At 40.2% G+C, this 24,767-nt stretch overlaps 2 protein-coding genes across 3 annotated transcripts in view; both read right to left on the bottom strand.

Moving 5' to 3' along the window:
- Positions 1–346: 346 nt before the first annotated feature.
- On the bottom strand, positions 347–3,956 carry si:dkey-43p13.5 (paired mesoderm homeobox protein 2). The gene is made up of 3 exons (XM_026930128.3): positions 3,287–3,956; positions 2,608–2,765; positions 347–1,786 (listed from the first exon to the last, which is right to left on the bottom strand). The coding sequence occupies exons 1-3, from the start codon at positions 3,516–3,518 to the stop codon at positions 1,421–1,423; spliced, it is 756 nt and encodes a 251-aa protein (XP_026785929.1). The 5' UTR covers positions 3,519–3,956; the 3' UTR covers positions 347–1,420.
- Positions 3,957–12,125: 8,169 nt separating this feature from the next.
- Positions 12,126–24,767, bottom strand: part of ints1 (integrator complex subunit 1) — a 35,559-nt gene continuing 22,917 nt past the window's right edge. Inside the window, exons 32-48 of one of the 2 annotated variants that reach the window (XM_034298598.2) lie at positions 24,085–24,244; positions 23,742–23,873; positions 22,895–23,075; positions 22,433–22,559; positions 22,180–22,310; positions 22,012–22,099; positions 20,936–21,183; positions 18,292–18,421; positions 17,792–17,925; positions 17,407–17,599; positions 15,960–16,081; positions 15,744–15,853; positions 15,538–15,654; positions 15,326–15,396; positions 15,149–15,240; positions 12,717–12,826; positions 12,126–12,509 (exon numbers count right to left, since the gene is read on the bottom strand). In XM_034298598.2, coding sequence (XP_034154489.2) covers positions 12,394–12,509; positions 12,717–12,826; positions 15,149–15,240; positions 15,326–15,396; positions 15,538–15,654; positions 15,744–15,853; positions 15,960–16,081; positions 17,407–17,599; positions 17,792–17,925; positions 18,292–18,421; positions 20,936–21,183; positions 22,012–22,099; positions 22,180–22,310; positions 22,433–22,559; positions 22,895–23,075; positions 23,742–23,873; positions 24,085–24,244 — 2,262 coding nt within the window. In that variant the 3' untranslated portion in view covers positions 12,126–12,393. The remainder of the gene's footprint in view (positions 12,510–12,716; positions 12,827–15,148; positions 15,241–15,325; positions 15,397–15,537; positions 15,655–15,743; positions 15,854–15,959; positions 16,082–17,406; positions 17,600–17,791; positions 17,926–18,291; positions 18,422–20,935; positions 21,184–22,011; positions 22,100–22,179; positions 22,311–22,432; positions 22,560–22,894; positions 23,076–23,741; positions 23,874–24,084; positions 24,245–24,767) is intronic. The other variant, XM_034298599.2, reaches the window with a different exon arrangement.

Below are 24,767 nucleotides of genomic sequence, written 5' to 3'. Positions count from 1 at the left end.
TTGCTTTTATCACAGTACTAAATATGAATGCATTAACGAACGTTATTGCTGTTTATAATGAATACTCAGATTAAATTAAATACTTCTGCAGTTACATTTTCTGTAAAATCTGTGATTTATCATCTTTTCAGGCATTCAAAGCAACTTATATCCTTATTACAAATCCTTGTTAACACCAAAGCAAGCAAATAGAGCTATTGTAGTTTAAATCCATTCAAACGTTTGTCATAAGGAATATATATTATGATACTGTGAAACAAGCATGCCTTTTACCAATAAAAAAAAAAAAGAAAGAAAGAAAGAAAGCCTTTGCAGATGCATCCAAGACCCAGAAGAGGGTGTTCTCACATCACAGTGAGCAATACAGGATAAAAGCCTGATCTCTCAGTGGTGCACTTCCTAACCGTCACTCAAGCTGCACTGAGAAGTGGAAATGGTTGTTTAAATGATTTCTGTGGGTCCAGGGTTCTTATCCTCAAACAAGGCTGGGGCACTGTTAAAGTAATCCTCTTGATCTACTCATATTCATATGAATGACAAATACAAACAAACTAGGCTGCTGGATATATATCTGTACCAAGAAAGGCTTTTCTTAATCTACGAAATGTCTTGAGGATCAACTAAACTAAATAAGTGCCTGTAATTATTTTTAGAAGACGTTAAATAGTTTTGTAGTCAACACCTACACACGGCATGAAAGGGGAAGGAGGAAAGAAGCACGACAAGCACGTTTACAAATGTAATCTTCACAGAGCACCTCTGTCAGAGACGGCAGTCATTTTTCAACCGTCCCCATTGTGTTTGCAGCGAGCTTGTGGCAGCTTGCAGACATCCTGTGTCTCTCTCCAGCTAGTGAAACAGGATAGCTGACTGAAGGTGCGGTCATTGATGAGATCATCATTCGTTTTCTCATCGGTAAAACACTTGACATTTGTCTTTTATTTGCTCTAAATGTTTTGCCCAAAACAAATCGTATTTTTCCACCTATCCAGCCAGGAGAGACACAATTAGGATCATGATCCTGATTAATATTACAATGTTTAATAATACAATTACAGCATAAATGCTCACCATTAGTATGCTTTGCTCTTATGTCCATTTTAATTTGGTTTTAAAATAATAATGCTAGGAAAAATATAATGATAACTCTCGGGAAAGTAATCTGAAATGAATATTATTACAACAACAGAAACAGTTTAGTATTAATACTTTAGTGATCATAGAGAATGACAAGAGCTGTGGAAAATATTCACATACTGCATATTAATACAAACCACAGAAATATCAGGGTAAAATGAAGAAATATATAAAGTATCATCCCCAACTTGTGTAATAATAAGGTGAAAATAAATAAACTAGCATCATAGGAATTCAGATATTTCCATAGCACAGTGGTGTTTGGGAACTCAGATCACTTTCATCAGTCACGTTTGGACACGTGTGCTTTTAAGCACCACTTCCTATCGCCCTTGGCTGCAGTGCTGTGGATCTCGGCTTCGTAATCCCTGGCCTTGGCCCTCAGTTTGGCAATGCTGCAGAAGCGGAACTCCTCTGGACTGGTCTCTCCTGATCCTGCCTGCTGTCTGGCCCCCTGGTGCAGTCTGTGTCCAGCGCTCTTCTCCTGTTTGCTGTCCCAGCATGGCACCTGGTCGCTGTCTGACTCCGTGCTCCTCCTGGATGGTGCTGGCTTTCTGGCCTCACTGTCTTTCCCAGCACACAATTCTCCACTCTGGCCTTGAAGTTTCATCTGTCTGCGCATCTTCGCCCTGCGGTTCTGGAACCACACCTGTACCGTACAGACACATAGCGTGAGGCGCAGGAATCATCAGTTAATATCACTGATTAATATTTACCCCACATGTATAAACTAGAGACGGCACGATACCACTTTTTCTTTTTCTTTTCTGATGAAATCTTGAGTATCAGCGGATATCAATACTCATCCCATATGGTTTTCTTTTAAAATAATAAGCTTTAAAAGCTTTAACTGAAGAACTTCACAGTTCACATAAAGCACTCTTTCATACAAAAATTAAATAAAAATAAATAAATAAATAAATAGATAGATTTACAATATAAAGTGTACAATATACATATATAAGTATATAGGATATAAAACCAATCCTAACAAAAGAAAAAACAGTAAAGTCTCTTGATATGTAAATATTTTTCCAGTTCCATAAATAAATTTCTTTTCCAAATCTAATTTCAATCTTTGCCATTTCTTACAGGAGCTGATATCTGATATGTTTTCTCTGATGTCCGCCACCATTTTTTTTTTTTTCTGGTATTGTGCCATCTCTAGTATAAACAGATATGGATTCTCAGCTCCAGTCTTGAGGAGCCACTGGGCTGCACAGTTTAAAGTTTTTCCTAAAAAGCTATCAAACTGATCAGCTAATTACCAAGCCCTTGATTTGCTGGACAAGATATTATAAGAATAGAAGAAAGAAACTGTGCAGTAGTATCATATCAGTCATGGAGTAGCTCTCCATGACTGAAATGGAGAATATACACGAACATACACAATGCAGTTTGAAATGCCTGACACAAATCTTAAGGGTCAGTGATCATCAATAACATAAAGCCATTCTGAAGAGGTTGTACCTGAACTCTAGCCTCGATTAAGTCCAGTCGGAGTGCCAGGGCCTCGCGCATGAACACGTCAGGGTAGTGCGTGCTCTTGAAGGCCTTCTCCAGCTCCTCCAGCTGCCAGCTGCTGTAGTTGGCACGAGCTCGCCGCTGCTTGGCGGGCCGTGGCTCATCTGGAAGCATGTGGCCAATTAGGTGGATGCCAGCGGCTGACGGGGGGAACTAACAGCTCTGGATTGGCTAATTAGCGCAGCATTCATTAAGCTCTCTCTGGCGGAGCCGCGTAATTGATTGTTAGTTACAAGCTGTTAGCTGATCCTTTGTAAACATTCAAGTCCCATTAAATGCCAAGGATGGCTATTATCAGAGAATAGGCCATCATCCTCAAATTACCTCTCATACTGTGAATTACATGTACATTATTAAAAATATATTGCCTAAATAAGCAACACAAGACAATCTATTTTGCTGCTTCACTGGCCAAAAGACAACATATTGTACTTTAACATACATTTTCTTATAGAAGGATGTGTTTGTTTTGTTGTGACAGGCAATAATTAAAAGACATATCATCCCAGTAGTATGTGGGAATGTAGTACATTAATGCAGTCTTAATAAACATAACTGTAATTAAACTACAAATTGAGATTCCTGACATAACAGCGTGAGACCCAGCAAATTCGATGACTCTTACCAGTGTCACTGGAAAGTCGGACCATGGACGACGCCTGTGAGGCCAGCAGCAGGGCTTGTTTACAAGGCTCAGGCTGTAGGTAGGTGCGCAGCAACTCGTAGCTGAGCAGTGGAGCAGGGATCAGGAGCTGAGGATGGCCCAGTCTGCTGGGAAAGGCAGGGAAGAACTGAGTTGCTGGAGAGTGCAGAACGCCAGAGTTCAGAGAAGAGAGGAGCTGTCCAGAGCTGAACATGATGACCCACTAGGGAAGATCCACACTTTGAGTATACAGTCGTGAATCACAGTCCAGAACAGGCAGAAGAGCCAGCGCTGTAGATGTCTTGAGGTCAGGCGAGATAGGTGTAGGATGTGATGATGAGTTTATGGAATGCAGGTCTTCCTGGAGTACAAATAGCAAATTAAAATAAAAAATGAAGCTGTTGTATATTTCAAATGTTCAATTCAGTCTCGCGAAAAAAAAAAAGAAAAAAAAAAACATCATGAGAGCTGAGGAGGCTTCCAGTTGGATGGACGAAGAGAAGATCTGTGCTCTTCTCCAGGCTAAAGAAAAGTCACCCAAGTCACATGTTAACTACTTTCATAGGTGCCCCACCTTCTCGCCTGGTCACATGACTCACCTGTGACCACTAATGCATCTTGAACAGGGCTTGGTTTGAAGGAAAATATCCAGTCATGGAGACAGGAGTTCACCCTATGCTTCATTTAAGACCAGACTCTGAGAACATCACTCTTCATCAGTGGTTCATCATGACACCTAATTCCTTCATGTGTAATAGAGAGGCCCAGCAATATTCCATTTGCAGAGGTCTTGTTTTTATTATGCAGTCTTCTACAGACAAGTTCAGGCACTAGTCAGCTTCTGTGTTGTCTATTAACGTGACAAACCAGACACAAGGCACTGGAGTGTAACGAGAAAAGAAGGTAAAAAAGAAAAAGCACAGTTCCCGCTATGTGAACTCTTAGATAGGCATGTATGACGGTGAGTCAAATGAAAACTTTAAAAATGCGACATGAATTATTTTCTAGAGGAATTCGGACACTTGTTAAGCACTGGAACGCTGAACAAAATGGAGATTATGTAGAAAAAAAGGGGAAAAAGGAAACACTTTTGCGACACCTATTTGCAATAAACAATGAAAAAACAATACACCTTTTCAACTGACTCACCCTCATGTAGCCAATCAGTAGGCTTTTTGTCTGGTTCTGCATTTTGCACTTTCTCCCATATGAGTCTTAAAATGCACACTGCTAAAGCAAAGATTTTAAATCAGAAAAAAGGGATCTGGGGTTGGCAGCTGAGAAGCTTTCAGTAAGGACCCAGAGCTTTAGATAAAATCTTCTGCAGAAGCACAAACAGCTTCTGTTTACACAGTAAACACATCATCCTAATTGGCCCGCATAATTGACATTCATTTACTAGCCCATTTACGGCATATGGCTGTTTGCATCGCGCTCATTTACTCCTCTACACAACTGGAAAAAAGGGAGACTGCCCTCAGGGAAGGTGCTGATGAGTTTCTGTAATCGAATGTGACTCAAAAATGAAATTTACAAAGCGACACTGTCTGAAATGCAAGATTTGTCTGAGTGGCTGGGAATTCTGTCACTAAATGGAAATGATTTAAACCGACTGCTTTGATTCAGGAACTGTCTGAGTGGGCGATCTTAATCAAAGCAGAGTCTATAGGGAAAGAAAGATCACCTGTCCAAATGAGAGGAACTGTTCAGGGCTGGGCTGAGGATGCAAACGATACGTGTTTCACAGAAGAAAACGATCATTTTCACAGCCATGGCTAGATCAGCCATGCAAAGGAATTTCATTCACTGTCAAACAGGTGAGTAATTTGACTCAAAAGCTGCAAATTCTTCACTTACTTGATTATAATTCCACATTCTTCTATTACTGTATTTAAATTAAACGAATTGGGGATGGCAGGGTGGGGGGGGCACGGTGGCTTAGTGGTTAGCACTGTTGCCTCACACCTCCAAGATTGGGGGCTGAAATCCCACCTCCACCCCGTGTGCACAGAGCTTGCATGCTCTCCCCGTGCCTCCTCCAGGTACTCCAGCCTCCCCCTCCAGTCCAAAGATTGGCTGATTGGCATTTCCAAATTGTCCGTAGTGTGTGAATGTGTGTGCAGTTGTGCCCTGAGATGGGTTGGCACCCTGCCCAGGGTGTTCCCCGCCCTGTGCCCCGAGCCTCCTGGGATAGGCGCCAGGCTCCCCTACAACCCTGTGTAGGATAAGTGGTACAGAAAATGGATGGATGGATGATTTGGGGGGAAATGGTGCAAAATTCAGTCAGAAAACCTAATTTCTCAAATACAAGCGTACAAGATTCTTCAAGACTTTTCAATTTAAATGAAAATGTGGGCTTATTTGTTTATTATGCCATTAGCTTTATTAGCTGTTAGCTCTTGATAGGCAATCAGATTTCCAGCTGAATTAATAACTAATAGTTAAGAACTACTATTAATAATCCAGTTGTGCCTATTAGCTAGCTAATCAGGTAACATTCTGCATGCTTAGGTCGTCTTTTAAACACTTTAAACTTACTTTAATGCTAATAACTAGCAGCCGTATTGAGTAGATCAACACTACCATATACACTGCAAAAAAGACACCTTAGCAAACTGAACATATCTTGAATCTAATTAAATTCATTTAGCATTTCCTATTATAAGATTACAATAAATCAGATATAAGATTAACCTTATTTCTAGACATTTCAAGCTTGAAACGTTCTTTGCTAATTTTAGTTTTGTTACTTTTAGTATTTATTTTTAGAAAGAAGCAAAACTGTCTGCCAGTAAGGTTCAGGCTTAGGTTTAATGATCTTATATTTGATTTATTGTAAACTTATAATAGGAAATACTCTATAAATTTGACTATATTCAAGATATTTTCACTTGATGTTATTTTTTGCGGTGTCTATCATGCTGTATATGGATCTACTCACTATGTGTGCTAGTTATTGTCATTTCATTTTTTGCAGAGTAGACACATCAACTGCCTTAAAAAGTAAGTATTTTTCCATAGTCGAGCTATCAACCCCATATCTGGCTAGCACTAAGCTAAGCTCAACGCTAGCACAGATAAAAGTTTTAGTTTAGCATTTTTAGGTTAACTTAATGCCATCAAAAAGTGGTTAAAAATAATGGAGTATCCTGTAAAAAACAGGAAGCCTGCGCAGATATCTGAGTGTACATCTAGCTGTTATTCAAAGAGGAATTGCAATCCATTCGACACAGCTGCATGGCAGGCGTTGATGGACAGGCGATGAGTGCACTGTGATTGCTTGTTGGGGAACCAAACACAGGTGTGTCAATTAATCCACTGAAAATATATTACCTCACAGACACCTCTGCACAGCATGCTGGCTGATCAGATCAGAGCTCGGAGAATACGCAGAGCTGTCAACGGCCTCTGTGCTAACTGCTTTGGGCTTTGATCAGAGCACAGCTGGTCAGAACAACAAAAGTCACTGGGCCACAAACAGCAACGAGGGTGAGACATCTCTCCACACCTGGCCGGATTCTCTCCACACTGTCCGCACTGGCGTTAACAGCTGGAATTTAATAACGCTGCTGAGATGAAAATTTCAGTACTGTAGAATGTCATGACAATTCTTTGATCAGATGATTAAAGTGTACGTGTATAATGCAAACACAAACTCTCCAGCAGTATTTAGTAATATCAGGAACTACTAAATGTGGCTAATGGCATGGCCAGTCAGGTTATAGAAGCTGTAAGGGAGGTTAAATAAACAGTGTCTGTGTGTGTGTGTGTGTGTGTGTGTGTGTGTGTGAGAGAGAGAGAGACAGAAGGATCAGTTGTGTGTTAGTTCTCTGGTCACAGGTAAATGGTGGGATTTCAAGACTCCTTACATCTAATGTTTGTTCTTCAGCTCTCACCCTAAACACCCATTGAAGTGGGAGTGAAACCCATTTCCCAACAATGGAAGGCAAACAATACCAGAAGTCCAAGAAAGACTCTGAAGGTCTTCCTTCAGCACACACAATAATTCTGGCACAATTAGAATCCAGAGTGGAGCTTAAGAACAATTTGCGTATCAAAGTCACATTAAAACACACTGAGTAGCGCCTTGATGTTCTACAAGAATTTGAAGCTATGGGATAACTTCACCTCCTGAGCCCTGCTGTGATACCTGTGTGCAAACTGCTTTGAAACTGAGAACAAGCAAACATGTTTTGGTCTATATAAATTCTGCTCAGCTTCACAGGCTAATCTCACTTGTTTTAATACAAAATCACAATTAAAGCAAATCATCAAACTATAAGATGGTAAATAGCCCTGCTAAATGGTTCAGCAACAGCAAACCATGGCACGCTATTTGTTATGCTCTTCCATTCATGGCACCATTAACCGAACTCGAATGAGCTCGCGGCTGCATCGTAGTGTGGCACGGATTCTCTTGATTGATCTATTTGTGAAGCCGGATCGTAATTTAGGAGGGCTAATTGCTTTCTGCAGCGCTAGGAAATGATTCATGCATTATCGCCTGACTGTTTCGTGCAGGCTTACACAGCAGGGCTAAGATGCAATATGGAAGGAACGAATCCTCTCTGAAAGACAGAAGAGCCGAGGAAATCAGCTCTCCTCTGCTACTATAAAACAAACAGAACACTGCAGCTTTTATTTTCATTTATTACAAACTGTTCTGCTGAATCTGATCCAATTAAGTGCTTCATTATGATCGCCGTGTTCTTCCACTTGTGCTCTTGTACAGGCTATGGAGCTATCAGATTCCAGGCTAGATGTGCCAGCACAGGATAGAGATGACACAGGGTCTTAGCAATGCATAATACCATTAATACTCATCTACATGAGTGACATTTAAGCAAACAGTACGCCTGTACAGGCAGAAGATGACATGACCCCTACTTTGAGTCATGGGAAAGCGTGTTTTAAATTGTTGCAGGCAAAAGTGAAAGCTCAGATTAAATCAAAGTTTAAGGGACGTGAGAAAGTATGATTTATCATTTCTGTCCCTGATGAGAATTATAAATATTACCACAGGTCACATGACCATTTTGGATTTAGCTAAACTCTCTAGACTTGTTTGTCTTGGTTTACACCAAAATGAACATTACTGATGTCCACGTTAGTCTGAGGACATTGTAATGAAGCTGTTTAATGGATCACCCAACTGATTTTCAGTTACCACTGAGATAAAAACAGACTTCAAGCGAAAGAAGTAACACAATGTTGGCATTGTGATGGTGTTTAGCGGATTCTCTGCGTCTTCACTCTCTCCCTGTGGTAATTGTATCTCCTTATAGTCAGCAGGGCTGATTGCTTTAGTCCCGGATCATTGGCGCTGGGCTAAAGCAGAGAGCCCGGGCTGCTTTTTCATGTCAAAACCTTCAAGGAAAGCATTTGCGATCCAACGGCAATCACACTTTATACTTCAAAGCACCAGAGGAAAAGGGAAGAGGCAGTCGGCATTCTCCTTTTTCTATGCTATAGCCAGGCACCAGTCATGCATAAAGGAAGAGGAGATGATCTAAGGTGAAGGTGCCATTGAAGAGAAGACAGAGCCGACAGGTGTGCACCGGGCAGGTAGCAGCACATCACGGACTGTCCCAAACAAGGTGAAGAAGATACAAGCAGTCCAAACCTTTCATCCATTAAAATGAATGGTTCTGGGGGGAAAAAAAAAACTTGTTTACACAGATTTTCGACTTTCCACAAATGTGGAATTTTTTAGTTGTTGAGTTGTTTTTTTGACTTGTTTCAAATTTCATTACTTTGCAATTTCGGAAGGTTGATAACAGACACGTTAAGTGGTTTACTGACTCAAAAGGGGAAGGAAAAGGAGTCATTCCTTTTCATCCTCCTCAAATTGAGCCCAAGTTTTAAGATTGAAATACTGTTATTGTAGCTACACTAGTCATGTAACTACAGTGCAAAACCAAAAAAAACAAAGAAATTGCAGAATTTGGCCATCAGGTCCTGGCTGATTAACTACATAAAAAATACAAAAGAAGCAAAATGTTCCCCATTTTTCCCAAAACTCTGCTTTAATTATGGGGCTAGCTGTTAACTGTAATGACACACATTACTAATCCCACCAAATCAGTGATACTCTGCATATTACGAACACTAAATCTGAATATAAAGATGACATTCTGAACAAAATTAAGGCTCAGTTATCATTATGCCCTAAGACTCTTCGTGGCACACCGATGCCTGAGCAGCTGCTTTTACTGAGTAACCACAGATCTGTCAGGGGAAAAGCAGTGTGTCAGTGAATCATCACAAGACCTCAGTAACACCTCCCCGCCCCAGCAGAACTGTCACTCAGCTCCGTTCCGCCCCAGTGCCAGCCAGCCTGTGGAGAAAATGGCCCGGGCAAGAAAAGCCATCTGGGCCAAGCTGCTGAAACCCAGCTACTAAAAGCTGTTGAAAAAAAAACCAGACTTGCCACAAAACAACTTACAGGTGCAATTAATGCAGATCAAGCACTTCATCTGCTAGAGGAATGATTTAGAAGAACTAAAGCCATTATCTCTGAAGGAATTAGAAATAGGAATAATTGCAAAGAACCACTCAGATGGTCTGGTACAAATTATAATTAAAATTTCAGTGTAAGCTAACCTGGTGCAAATAAAGAAGCAAGAAATCTATTCTCACATCAGAATTATTCTATTCTCACATGTCACACAGTGCAAAGGTATGTTCAGTGGAATGCAACTAACTTTGGCAAAAAGAAGCAAGGAGCAGTATTGAAAAGCTGCGTACTGCTCCTGTTTCTGACAGCAGTGCTTTGCTTCCTCACAGCACCAGGGTCCGCAGTTCTATCCTGAGCTCGGGTTACTGTTTTTGTGGAGTTTTGCATGTTCTCCTTGTGTCTGTGTGGGTTTCCTCAACGTTCTACAGTTTCATCCCACCTCCAAAAAACATGCCAGTAGATGGACTGGACTATTCCAAATTGCCCCTAGATGTGAATGAGTGTGTGTGTGTGTGAGTGTGTGTTACACAAGCAATGACACATACACTCTATGGCTACAAGTATGTGGACACCTGACCATCACACCCATATGTGGTTCTTCTCCAAACTGTTACCACAAAGTTAGAAACACACAATTGTATAGAGTGTCTTTGTGTGCTGTAGCATTACAGTCTCCCTTCACTGGAACTAAGAGGCTCAAACCTGTTCCAGCATGACAATGGTGTGTGAAGGTTGGAGTGGAAGAACTCGAGTGTCCTGCACAGAGCCCTGACCTCAACCCCACTGAACACCTTTGGGATGAACTGGAACACCGACTGAACCCCAGACCTCCTCACCTAACATCAGCGCCTGATCTCACTAATGCTCTTGTAGCTGAATGAACACAAATCCCCACAGCCACACTCCAACATCTAGTGGAACGCCTTCCCAGAAGAGTGGAGCTTATTATAACAGTAAAGAGGGGGAATAAATCTGGAATGAGATGTTCAACAAGCACTTGTGGGTGTGATGGTCAGTTTTCCACAAACTTTTGGTAGTATGGTGTAGCGAAAAAAAAGAGCACACTACCACTAAAGGGTTTGCTTGCTAGGTAGATTGCTAGCTGAGTAGCAAATACAGACAGCGTAAAATCCTATTTAAAGAGTATTAGGCTTATCGACTACATCTCTACCATATGGGTGATTACCACTGACTTGAATTTGAGGGAATGTTGTTGTGATTCATGGTAATCATTATAGATGCGGCAGACAGAGATTTTGATTTGAAAAATATTCCTCCAGAAGTCAGCTAGTACCTAAATGCAATTTTACTGTCTATCTAAAGATCTAGCTAAAGATCTGATCCAATAGCTGTGCCTGAAATCATACACTTTTTATAATAAGAAAAAAATAATGAGTCCATAACATAGTACTCATCAAATAGTAGATTAAAAAGCATTTAAATGTTACACGTCTGATCAGAATCTAATGTGTGAACATTGGACACTACTGAACAGCATAACTCCACTGTTAGAGATGGACTTCTGGGAAATTATTCTGCATACTGCAGTGTACAGCATTCTGGTGTGCAGTAATAAAATAAGCGAAAGTGATACGATTAATTATGTTTTGTTTTGTTTGCCATTAAACTCTCAAAGATCAAAGGGGCAACTAGTGTACGCTCTACTGCTGGGAATGTGTGTGATTCATTTCTGACAAGGTTTTTATCAATTTCCTTAGTCACTTATGACAAGCTAAAAGGAAAGCTGAGAATATGCGCAAGATGGTGGAGGCGTGCGGAGCTCAGGGAGGGAGAGGGTTCAGCTTTCATCGGTATCCGCAGTCGCTGGTATGGTACGGGCCTGTCGCACTCTTCCATCCCGTTCGTGCTGCATTGCACATTAGAGTGCCCCATTATAAACAAACACCACCCTCAGCCACTCAGGCTTCCTGCTAAAAAGCCCCTATAAGTTCCTCTCATTTGCTGACGGGAGCATATATAGAGTGTATAATCAATTACAGACATGGTTCATAGAGCTGCGTATAACCTGAGCTCACCAGCATGATCTTCATCCAGTTCCCTTCAAACACACAAAGAGGTGTTTCAGATGAAGTGACACCAGTCGAAAACAACTCACACTTTCATGGCAAATTGGCTTCCATTAGAGCAGTGTAGCATAGCAGAAATTTCGTCAGGGACGCAAATATGGGGGAGAGCCAAGAAAACTTAGCGTGACTCATTTGTAAGCGTTCAGTAGGAGTTCATTGCCCTTCTCTTCTGTTCCACAAACAACAGACTGAAATAAACTGTGGTCCCATAAATGAGATGCTGAAAACATGAGCTCTGAAAACAATGGCGTGTCTGCAAACAAGCAGAACGACTCGGAACTTTTTCAGACATCTTTTTTTTCTTTATTATTCAAAGTACTCTACAAAGAAATGATGACAGATGACAGCAAAAAACATGAAAATAACACACTTCATAATCATTTATAATATATAAGAAAATGAAATTTTCGAATGCACTGATGTTAATTTGGTTTGAAAAAAAAAAAAGATTTAGCATGACCTTCAGGTTTAAGGCAGCTAAAATCACACAAATCTCCCACCAGAATGCGTTTAGAATAAAAAAAAAAAGAGGCTAAACTGAAGGCCTATGTTGTAGCCTCCATGTGCAGGACCTTCATGGACTCTGCGATCACAGAGCTGGTGTCTATCTGGCCATAGATCCCCACGAGGAAGGCTTTATGGAGAAGAATGTCAGCGTGCTCTACAGAAAAAAAAATACATGAGAATACCAAAGGTTTAGTTATCACGTTACTGAAGGAACATGGAGAATTTTTCATATGAACTCTGGCTAAGAAAGCAAGGAGCCTAAATATATATATTTTTTAAAAAACAGAACTCTTATAGACAACCACATAAAGCTGTTCATTTCTCACAGGTTTTTTGAGAAAAAAGGTTTAGAGTATATTACCTTGGCAGAGGAGCACATATTCTGGAAGGTTCCTCAGGGCTGTTTGGATAACGTCAAAGTTCCCACTGCCCATGCAGTACATGAAGGTGGGCAGGAAATCTGACGCCAGGCTACATGAAACCAAGGAACAAAACGCAGATGAATATTTTTAGAGATTAGTTTTTGAGTTGTAACAGAGTCTCGGATAGTCACGGTGTATGGTTGGGTTTTTAAAAAAAAATACTGATTAAAATGCATTTCTATATTTTATTTCTCAGCGTGCCTCTTTTCCTCGCAGCCTCTTTCTCTTTCAGCTTACAATGACAATGTGATAAATAATGACAATGGGCCTCATTTATAAAGCTGGATACGAATGGATTTATGCGTAAATCATTTGTGAGCACTTGCACAAGAAATTTGGTATTCATGAAAATCCAGTAAAAACGTTCATCTCTATTCCTGCTTCTGAGCGTGTGGAAATTTACGCATCAGAAGACTAACTACTGTAAACCTCGACTTCAAATCATATCATTTGCACAGATTACTGCACTTTTATTTATATAAGGTATATACTGTCGAGTTTAAATTGCTTATTTTTATTACATTTACAGCATTTAGCAGATGCCCTTATCCAGAGCAACTTATAGAAGTATTTTGGAATTTCTATAAAAAGCATCATCAAGAGCATTTTGTGAAAACTAGTCAATTGAAAACTAACCAATTTTACTGGCATTAATTGAAGAATATAAAAAATAAAGAAAGTGAGCTGACATAAACCCATAAATGAAGACAAATAAAACTAATCATTCAACAGTACCAAAAGAAATGGCGGTGTATAAACGGAGGACGGGTCGGTCTGTCTGCGCAGAGCCATAAGCCGTAAACAAACACCTCAGCTGACGGAGGATTTAGCGCTTGCTTATTATTATTATTATTATTATTATATATTATTAAATATTTTTATTGGCATAGAAGTGTATAAAACTTCCACTTCTGTCTTTCAGCCTTTACCCTCATTGTTCATTTCGTGCTCCCAGCTGTCTGTGCACTTGACCTTTTATGGTTTTGTGGGCGTCACTACATGCAAATGAGATGTGTCAGGAACGTATTTGCACTTTACGACTGATCAACATACACACTTGAGTACGAAGGAAATCAGCCTTTCCGAAACTTTTGTAAATCCGGTCGAAAATTTCAGTTCACTTTGCTTACACACATTTACACATAACTTAAAAGACTGATGAATGAGGCCCAGTGTAAGAGAATTTATGGAAAAGTCACACTTAATATTATCTTTCTAAAGTTCTATTCAGATTGAACTAATTTTACATGGGGATAATGTAATTATAACAGATATATATTTGGGATTTTAGTCCCGCCCAAATCAGTCATCATGTCAGTATTTGTTTTACAGACTGCGGGTGTACAACAGGTAACATATATATCCTGTCTGAACTGACACGTTGTTAAAGATTCCATTATATCCTGTGGGAAAAGAGGTTTCCTTCAGTATAAAGACATTCCACGAAGCGCTTGTTTCTGTCGTCTCGTGCCAAAAGTATTGGCCGAGTTTAAAAAGCAGAACAATAAGATACAGACAATGTTTAAAAAGACTTGCCAAATGAGCAAAGCTTCTCTGGGTTTTATGTAAAAATTTATCTCATAGAACAAACAACAATTCGGGGGTTCGATCTTTTTGCTTCGTTTTGGTTTTTGTTATAGATGCGAGGATGAGCGTAAACTATGTAATAAACATTTCGTTTAAGTTTCACCACCAGCTTGTGTGTGTTGTTTAAATGGTCAATTAATACTCATACCATGGAAAATTTAACCCATAACACCACAGGCAGAACATGGGTCCCTGGGTGGTGAATTAAAGTGACAGTTCAGAAAAAAGATATAAATAATATTTATTACTTCTAGGACATAACAAGTTTGTGTGTGAATTTTGCTTCTTTAGATTTGCACTGCAGCTTCTAGGCTAATGTAGCTAACAGGTAGAAGGAAGCGAGGTTAGCATTGTGTACACGCATGTCTAAATCATCCTACACTTACAAGTGTGTTGAGTTGTTAGATAATCTCAGATAGACTTGTTTCGTACTACACAAACAGACAAGTATAGATAGATAGACATGCAGTACACAAGTACGCTGCATAACTGAAAGCAGTAGAAGTAGCATTTTGAAGCCAGAATCTCTGTCTTCCATCTTGATTTGTTTATTTACATCTTATTCAGCTACTTTATGGAATATTTTAAGTATATATTTTATTACCGAGCCAAATAATGTCTTGAGGCAAACGTGTAACGGTTTAGACGTGTAGTTTGCATGACGCTAGACTGGTAGCTACAAGCTTCCCTTCACCTGTGCAAACCACGAACCCCTGACTGCATTTGAGGTAAGAGGAAATTAGTGTAAATTTCATTTTGCGTTACTTTAAGACTGCTGGCTCACCTGGGAGTGTTCTGAATGCAGCGCAGCGCGAGACTAAAGGCCATGTTGCGACACAGTTCCTCTGGCGAGCTCATCAATCTCTGTAGATCATTCTGAAAGAACACACGGTACATTAAGCGGCATTAAATTTAGCATAACACACGTCCTTTAGCGACGGACTTCGTTAAGCAGGCTTACCACAAAATACTGGATTATTTCTGGATTCCTCTTCGACTTCTCATCCAGCTCAGTCAAGACGTCCAACACATCTTAAAAAAAGCGAAAATCATTAATTTTCATATTATTTTATTATATTTTCGTCACTAATGAGTGTGGAGTTGAAGTAATGAGTGTGGAGTTGAAGTAATAAACGGAAGTTTAAATATGATGTGTTTTTTTTAGGGTCTCACCTTCAATGGCTTCCCCTCCGGAGATCTTCTTCAGGTACTTGGTCATATCCGCTGAGCTGAGTGCTGTGGAGGCGGAGATACTGACCAGAGGCAAGGAGCCCGAGGAGGAGTCCTCAGCTAGAAGGAAGAGGGGGATTTTTTTTTAAAACGGAAGCTAGAAACGGTAATTTGGTTTTCTTTATGCTTTGAAATGTCAGATAAGTTACCATCTCTGTCCTCGGCAGTGATGTCTGAGGAGCCGGTCTTTACAGGCAGAGTGAGACCAGCTAGCAGGGATTTCAGCTGCACCAGGTCGGGATTCTCCGAGGCAAGAGCCCTATAATAGAGAGAGAGAGAGAGAGAAATTTTGGCTCATATCTTTCTAAACATATATTTTAAAAAAAGCAATAATTAAAAAATAAATAAATAAATGCATATCTTACTGTAGAATATCAGAGTGCTTCTGAAGAAAAGGCACGGCAGCTGCTGCGTCATGAGTAATGTATTTCTGAATGAACTGCACAAACTTGTTAATGACCGGCATACGGGATAATCTTCTGAAGTTCTGGAAAGAATTTGTATTTTTGTCATTTGTAAGATTTATAAGCTCATTTGCAAAAGAATTACATTTCAGTAAGTGAAAAGATCTTGAATAGATTGTAATTCATCTAGTATTTCCTGTTATAATATTATACTAAACCAAATATGAGAGCATTAATCCTATTTCTAGCCGTTTTTTATTTCAGGCTTTATATTTTCTTATTCTATTGGCAGATAATTTTACTTCTTTCTAAAACTAAATGCTTCAAATGAGCAAAATCACCGTAAAGACTAATTCCAAGCTTGAAATAACTAATTTTAAAAAAAAGTCAGTAATTTTAATAATCTTATGTTTGGTTTATTGTAACCCTATAATAGGACATACTAGAGAAATATGACTATATTCAAGATATTTTGACTTACTGTCAGTTTCTGAGGTGCACATTAACTTAATAAATACCTCCATGTTGTTTAAAAAAGACTCTTTCAAAGGAATACTCCAGCTTTTGTGGCATCCAATCCCAATCAGACCGAAACTGAAGCACTTCAGTGTTTTACATGTCTACATTAGTAATGAATGAATACATATATTTTTCTTTGATTAACAATAAACCTCTTAAGAAAACGAATATTAGAGATTTGGGGCTTAATTTTACTAAAACTTTAAAACAACAACACCACCACTACGCATCTGTAGTGTGAGTTTCACCATAGACAAACATTTTGACTCTGTAATGAGAAAAGGAAGAGGAAACTTCATATTCCTGTGAATCCTGTGAATAAGTAGTCCCATCTCTTAAAAGACAAATATTACAGGTCTGGAGCTGAATTTCTAAAACGTCTTGACTGAAAAATTAATGAAAATTAATTTGACTGAAATATACATTCTACAAAAGGTCTTTTGCATAAATGCAATCATTTTTAACATTTAACATTTTTTGTTAATATTGTTTTTTTCTCAGTAAGAGGAACGTGTCAAAATCTGCGGTAAATTTCACCCACGCTGCAGATGCAGTAGATTAAGATTAGGTTGAAAAAAAGCACTCATATATTTACCTAAAACCTTTATTAATAAAAGCTTTATTAATAGAATGGCTTAAATCTAAGAACCAGCTACAGTGTTAACTATAAACTCAGGTTAATTATTAGGTCCTGGGGTTTACCGTAATACACAGTACTGTCATTTCCAGTTACTTCACTGATAAATTATTTTTCCGAACACTGAGGTCTATAACCACACAACTCTCAGTGATCTCTCAAAGATCTCAGAATAACTGATTCTGTTGACTCTTCCCTTGTGATCACACAGACACGAATTGTGAATAGTTTAACGAAATCCCCGCACAGTACCTGTAGGACTTTAATGAAGGACAGCAAGCAGTCCTGCAGCGCCCTCTGGTGGTCTGGGTGAAAGACTCGCGGCTGCAGTAACTCCAGTATAGCCAGTACATCACTGAAGAAGGTCAGATGGTGCTGCTGCCTGAACTCCTGCAGGTTCAGATGGATCCGGCCATGCAAGAGAGCAGCGACCATAGTCAGGTGTCTGGAGGGAGAGAGACAGGGAGAGAGACAGAGAGAGAGAGAGAGAGAGAGAGAGAGAGTTGTGGTTGACCCAGACTCCATTAATACAAATAACTACATACTTTTATTAAAACTAATCACTTGTATGGGTTGAAAAGAAGAAAAAAAGCTAATCCTGTTATGAATCTATGGCATGTGGAACAGTATAGCACACCTGAGCAGAAGTACAGGGTGGGACACAGCCAGCCTCCTGCAGGCCAGCGTAGCATCGGACACCCGACTCTCTGCCGATTTGGACTCTCCAGTGTCTGCCATAAGTGTGATGAGACGATGCACCAAGATGTCCAGCTGTGTAAGAAAACAAACGTGAAGTGTGCATTTATCTACACTTTACTTCTCATATGTGGTTCACTACTAAAATCAGTGGATGTCAATTGCGCTCCTTTGAATTGATAGCAATAGAACTGCAAAATTTGTTTCGAATTATCTAGCTGTGAGTGTGAGTAAGAGATGGAGGTCATGTGATGCAGACCAAAATCACAATTTTGTTTAATTTTTAAACACTTTAACTCGTCCGGTTACTCTTTAGTAAAAGAACATTATCTCTAACAGAAAAGTGCTTCAACACTGTTATCAAATTAAGTAACTTCGACTTCGGATTACAAAGCAATTCCATCTACGTGTCTAGCACCGTCTCAGCAGATGTGCCAGTACCTTGCAGGTGCTTCCGTCGGCGGCGGCCTCTCCGCTCAGTGTCGCCTCGGGCAGACGCACGTGCTGAATGACCTCGGGGAACTGGAGGTATATCTGCAGCAGCAGGTTCTCACACCTCCTGCTCATCACACTGCAGAAAGATGTTAAGATGTTTCACTTTCTAACAATCACTTCGAAAGCGCTGTGGCTTCCAGTCCCAGTCACACGACTTGTGAAAAGGAATGTAGCTTCTTCTGCATAATTTTATTATTTGGAAATCAGTTTGAGTTCATGAACAGATATTTGGTTAACCACTAGGAGAGAGGGGAAGCGTTTTTGTTTTTTTGTTTTTTTTTTAAATATGGTGTAATCAAGTATCATTTTCCACTGTAATTAAATTTTCCTCATGCTGGTGGCTGGCGTTGGTTAAAATTCAAACTTCAGAGACATAAAGAGACATAAAGGGCTACAGGCATTCTGATATTTGTGGGCAGAATGTTTGAAAATCTCATATTATATCATAATGTAAACAGCAATACATGTTTCTATGTATAAAAGCCAATGCTTATGTTTACAATAATCTAAAAGTCACTACAGTCCATGTTATAAAAACATGCCTCAGCAGTCAATCTGCTGTTTCTTATTATGTGGAGAAAAATCTTAAACAGTATTGATGTGATAGAATAAAATCTAAAATCATCATAACATTATTTAATCCCGCTATTCCTTTATTACAATGCTAAAATTGCATTCAAAAATATTATCTACTCTGCCATGAAGGCAATCCAGAATCAGGAGACTGGATCTAATCTAATTTACATGTAATGTTAGATCGCTCACAGAAAGTCTGAATATAAAGTACATCTGTGTTTACATGATTTTGGACTACTGCAGTAATGTTAAGCTATGCATGCTTATCTACTGAGCTGTCTATCTATATATTTTTGCATTTTTTCTCTGTAAATAAGTAATCTACATAATTTGCAAACCCTAACCCTTGACCCGTTTTGTATATCGTGGGCTATTTTGTGTAGATTTATGATTTTCTAGGTTGTAATGCTGCAAAATGTAGAAAGGTTGCATACGACAATAGCACTGCTCTCTACATCACAATATTGACAGATATTTTCTTTTTCATATTTCTCACTAACTTCATGTTGGTGAAACGAATACATGAATAGTGATTTCAGGATCTGAATAATTGTGCTTCAACAGTTAACCAGGTATTCAAATAGTCGTGCACACCACTAGTTGTGAATCAGGTCTCAACTGTGTACACAGTATAGAGTTATCAAGCCTTAAGCCGATAGAAAGCTGCTCTCTGTATAAGACGAAAGGCAGGAAAAACTACAACCTTGTTGCCTATGATAATAAACAATAATGGCAATAATTTGAACACACATTGCTGAGATAACCCCTGCACTAAAAAAAAAAAAAAAAAAGACAGAAGCAATAAATACTGACTAGACACTGTCCACCCAACAAAGCCTGTGTGTTATGACTTGACAAAAAAGAGCAGAGAATAATAACTGGTCACAGGTCTGACCGCTGGTTCTCTTCTATTCTTCGGAGAGTAATTGAGGCCTACACCAGGGCAATAATCGTGCTCTCAGGCAGCGAAACGCAGAGAGATTGCCAAACCAAGAAAATTGGTAATCCTACACAAAGCTAAAGATGGCAAACATGGTTTTTCTGTCCTCCCTCATTCTTACAGCGAGCTCCGTGACCAACACGGTGATGATTCCCAATTTGTAAGCACTCACAAGAATTCATTACTCATATGAAAACGCTTAGGGTTAGCAGTTTTAGCTGTTCTTATAACTTCACTTTATGTGGTCCAACACGAATTGCTTTGATTCTAATTGCTACTTTTATGTCAGATCAATGTGGTTAAAAAAAAAAAAAAAAAAAAATTGAGATTCTCGTTGTTAACTTCCCAAGCCTGACCTTGACCAAACCCTCACCCTCGTTATGGAGCTTTAATAACTAAAGACAGGATGATAAGAGGTGCTGGCCTTTGGCAAAAGGAAGTGCCCTGCAATCTCTGACAGTCACAGCATAAGGAAGAGGCAGGAGAATTAATCCTCTCTGCCTTCATCAGTCTGTGGCAAGCGAACTCCTTCATATCAAAGCACAAGGCAATTCCCATTCTTACTTCACTACGAGAACTAATTACGCTGTGAGCTCTGCTTCCAAACTACAGTTCATGACAGACAGGGTATTCGTGGCACATAGGGCAATAACATAAGCTCCGTGCATGAATAAACATGAATCGCTGTAAAAGTACGGAATGCAAAAGTTGGGGAATAATGAAGTCTGCATATCTCTGGGGACCTTTTTGTTTGAATCTATTTCAAATATTTTAGTGGTGTCTATAATGTTGACGTTATTTAAAATAATGTTAATAATGTTCGGTTTCCTTTATACAGTCGTTTGGGTTTTTTTTTTTTCCGGAAGGCACCAATATTTCTGGAGTTGACGCTACATTTTAAAACACTAAAAGACAGAACTTGAAACGTCACTGCAGGAGTGAAGTCTCCAATTCCTGCAGCGCTGAATAGCTAAGGAACGTCCCTGGTCATGTTCTGGTGGTTATGTTGGCAGAGGAAATGGCAGAGATACAAGCTAATCTCTGTGCTCGAGGAGGGGAATGTAGAAGCCGTACCTGTCCCCCCACTTCTTGATGCAGTTGAGGAGGTACTCGCAGACGGTGTGGACATTCTGGGGCTCGCTGTGGCAGCAGCTGTGCAGCAGGGGCAGGCGGGACTGGATGAGAGAACAGGAGGCCTGGTCCAGTGTTTCATCAGCTTTGCCTGTGTCTCGCCAGCTCAGCTCCGACTCCCACAGGATCAGATCTACCAGACTGATCAACTCTTCACTGGTCAGCTTCAAGACAAACTTCTCTGTGTGTTTCTGGAGGAGGAGAAGTGTTTATTATTGTTAATTTAAATAAAAATTCATTTGTCTTTAACCCACTAGGGCCATGTTGGATCCAGAGCCACAAGGCTCACCAGTTCAATAGGAGCAATTAAAAATAAAACAAAGGCAAAAACTGATATTGAAGATAAACTGTTCATGTTTTCATGAATCCAAATGCATACTGGAACGAAAACAAAACAAAAAGTAATCACTACCATCTCAAAGTGCTGAAGCGGGTGTTCTACTGGTGATGATTAGATTAGATTAGATGTGTGCGAACACTATCCAATTCGTGCCAAACCTTTCTGACAGAATGGGGAACAAAATAAACAGATTCCAAAATAAACAGAGAACGCATATGAAGTTAAAAAAAAAGCGCTAACGTTAGCTGCGTCTATCTGCCCCAGAGAGACACAGAACTTTGGGGAAACCCGTGTTCTGGTCCAAAGCAGCTTGGTGTGAGACTGCAGTGGGGTAACCCTTCCCTGCCACCCTCAGAGGGAGGAGGTAAGATACAAGAGAGGGAAGTAAGCAAAGGAGAACAGGAAGCGCAATTAAAACCGTTAGAAGCACACATAAAAACATTTTTATTGAACTTGCAATTTGCCATACAGTCAGCAGAGGGCTCCAGAACTGCTCCTTTAAATACATAATACATAATAACAGTAATACTTGTGTGTCCCTTCTGACATGGCTTTCATGCACTTACACTTCCATTGCTTATTCACCACATCTGTATTTTATAAACTAGCTTACTCTTAGCTGCTGATTTATGTGTTGCTGATAAGAATATTGTTTTCATTTTTGTGGCCTGAGTCTTACCTGTGGAGTTTTCTGGTCTCTGCCTTGCCAGATACGAGGGATGTGACTGCAGGCCCACAGGAAGTCCAGAGCCGAGGAGGGGTCCACACTGGAGGACATAAACCCGTCAAATGAGTCACTGGCTCTTATGAAGTATGTTTGTGCAGCTGGTAAAGTGTATGTTCTCACTTGTGCTCTTTAGGCTTGTTGAGAAGTGTGGTGATGCACTGGTGCAAAGTGCTCCAGTTAGACTGGTGAGTGAGCAGAGCCAGCAGGTAGGGCCTGTAGGAAGGGACTGTAGACACTCCAGAGCCTTTACCCTGTTTAAACACACACACACACACACACACACACACAGTGACTAAAATATTCAGATGAGTAAATGCAGTCAGATTTGCCCACACAGGCTGAATTATATATACAGATAGACAGATACGGGTACCTTGTTCACTGAGAAGAGTAATTTCTGCTGGAGGTCTGAGCACACAGAGGTCACCTCCGGGTCAAGCAACTCCAGCCAATCAATCAACAGCCCTGAGCTGGAGCTGGTTCTCTTCCCCTCAGATATCCTGGACCATACAGACACACACACACACACACAGACGTTATTAAAAGTCTTTATTAAAACCGACCACGCTGGCTCTTGTGAGTTCTGTCTTTCCAGTGGAGTAGAAAAAGAAAAGCACTAAAATAAAAAGCTAATGTGTGTATTTCTGTGCTACTCTATGCCGCATACTGTAATAAAAATGCTTCCTTAATAATAAACAAACAGCCATGAAATTTAAAAAAAAAAAAAGACCTCAACCTATATAATGCTATTTTCAGGTTTTAGCTTATATTTGTATTAATAACATAAAATAGCATGGGATCAAGGAGAAGTGTCTTAGGCATCAACCCTGCTTACGTTTTAGATTCTGCCTCCAGCTTCACCCCTCTCTCCTCCGTCTCCTGTAGCAGCAACAAGATCACCATGGCAACAGGGCCAGCTGTGTTACCGGGGGCTCCCGTCTCCATGCCAACAGTCATGAGTAGGGACAGCAGCTCCTCCAGGTACGGTGACTTCACCTCCATTAATCCCTGTAGAACTAGGACACACACACACACATACACACACACACACACAAACAGCATATATAACAATGTGGTTTCTATTCTGACTATTGCGAAATGCTCCCAGGCTGCTCAGAAAAACAACCCAGCAAAGCTCAAGGCCAATCCCACATGGTTAAACCCGAGATCCTCTGTAATTGCTTTCTCCAGTAAACTCCAACCACCCCCCAGTCTTACCAAAAACCTTTATAGCTTTCATACAATGCCACTGATGGCTAGCACTGCTCTCCCTGGACATAAACAAGTCTGAAGAGGCCTTGTGGGATTTTTTTCCCCCCTGTGTGTGGCTGTTTTAATCTTTGTGCTGGTTTGAATTTAGATGTCGGAGGCCAAAGTCATAAAGAGAAATAAACACAAAGCCACAACTCAGAACATAGAAGTTTTTGGAGAAAGTGAATAACATTGCTATCAGCTCCAACAGCAGCACAAGAATTTACAACAGTTATGAAGATAACTGCTGAAGAGGCTCAAATTCAGGCAGGTTCAAGGCTATCCTAGGCTATCTTACCTGAAATGTAAACATCAGATCAAGTAACCATGATAGTGCTCAGAAACAGTCCTTGTTTTGTCATCTTATGATTCTGAATGAATGGATTTGTTGAACAGTGTGTGGGCGGATGAACTAGGCCTAAGTGAGGTACCTTTTCTGATGAGTTCAGGCTCGGCGTTGCATTTCTCTCCAGCTCTTAGCGAGGCGATGACGCCCCTCACAGCCACCTCTGAGTCCCGCCTGTATGCGAGCGCCTCGGCCAGGTGCAGGAAACCTGTACGTACTGACACCAGGATCATTCACGCAAACATTACTAATGTGGCTACATGTGAATCAGAGCGTTGCTCATCAGCATAACTAAAACAAATACACTTCAAATTGTTAAACTTACTTGGTATATTAACCATATAACCATATAACACAGAATACTGCTTCCTACTGATAGACTGTACATGAACCAATTTGTTTAACAAAAAAGAGCAAAGTCCGCTCACCATCGGTGATGTGGTGCTTGTGAGAATATTGTGCGACTAAAGACTTCAGCAGGTTGCTAAGCGAGCCTGCCTCCAGTGCAGAGCTCTCCAGCCAGGTCAACATCTGCATGACCACCTTAAAGAAGAGCGAACTGAAAGCCACATCCTGGGATGCAACCTGCTGACAGACAGACAGATGGACAGGTCAGTTCAAGTAATGATGACAGTGCTCGGAAATGTGTTTTGTAACCGTATGATCAGCACGAAGACATTCCTTTCGTTTTTAGGAGATCATTTTCTGGGACTTTTCCAGGATGAGTTCCATGACTTAAATGGCTGTTTATGGAAAGTCATCTTAGAATGATATTGTACCACTGCCAGACGATGCTGCTAGACAAAACACTGCTAGAAGCTGGCGTGTGTTCAGGTTGCCTCACTCTACTAATCTGTCCACATGTGACAGGATATACTGTACAACTTTCAGGCCTATTTTAGCATATAGTATGTAAGTTAAACAACAGAATACTAAGAAGAAGCAGAAGAAGAAGAAGAAGCAGCCTTTATTTGTCACATATACATTACAGCACAGTGAAATTCTTTTCTTCGCATATCCCAGCTTTTTAGGAAGTTAGTTAAGGGCCCAACAGTGGCAGCTTGGTAGTGCTGGGGCTTGAACCCCTGACCTTCTGACCAGTAACCCAGAG

This window comes from Pangasianodon hypophthalmus, chromosome 23, assembly GCF_027358585.1.
Source record: "Pangasianodon hypophthalmus isolate fPanHyp1 chromosome 23, fPanHyp1.pri, whole genome shotgun sequence".
Lineage (NCBI taxonomy): Eukaryota > Metazoa > Chordata > Actinopteri > Siluriformes > Pangasiidae > Pangasianodon > Pangasianodon hypophthalmus.
Note: the sequence above shows the minus strand (reverse complement) of the source record. Positions and strands in the feature narration are given on the sequence as shown.

What these genes read in the sequence shown, in the direction of transcription:
- si:dkey-43p13.5 (XM_026930128.3), bottom strand. Translation starts at nt 3,518, where the DNA reads ATGTTCAGCTCTGGACAGCTCCTCTCTTCTCTGAACTCTGGCGTTCTG. An exon ending in CCGACTTTCCAGTGACACTG is followed by an intron (nt 2,766 to 3,286) that starts GTAAGAGTCATC and finishes ACATGCTTCCAG; the next exon opens with ATGAGCCACGGCCCGCCAAG. An exon ending in TAATCGAGGCTAGAGTTCAG is followed by an intron (nt 1,787 to 2,607) that starts GTACAACCTCTT and finishes TGTACGGTACAG; the next exon opens with GTGTGGTTCCAGAACCGCAG.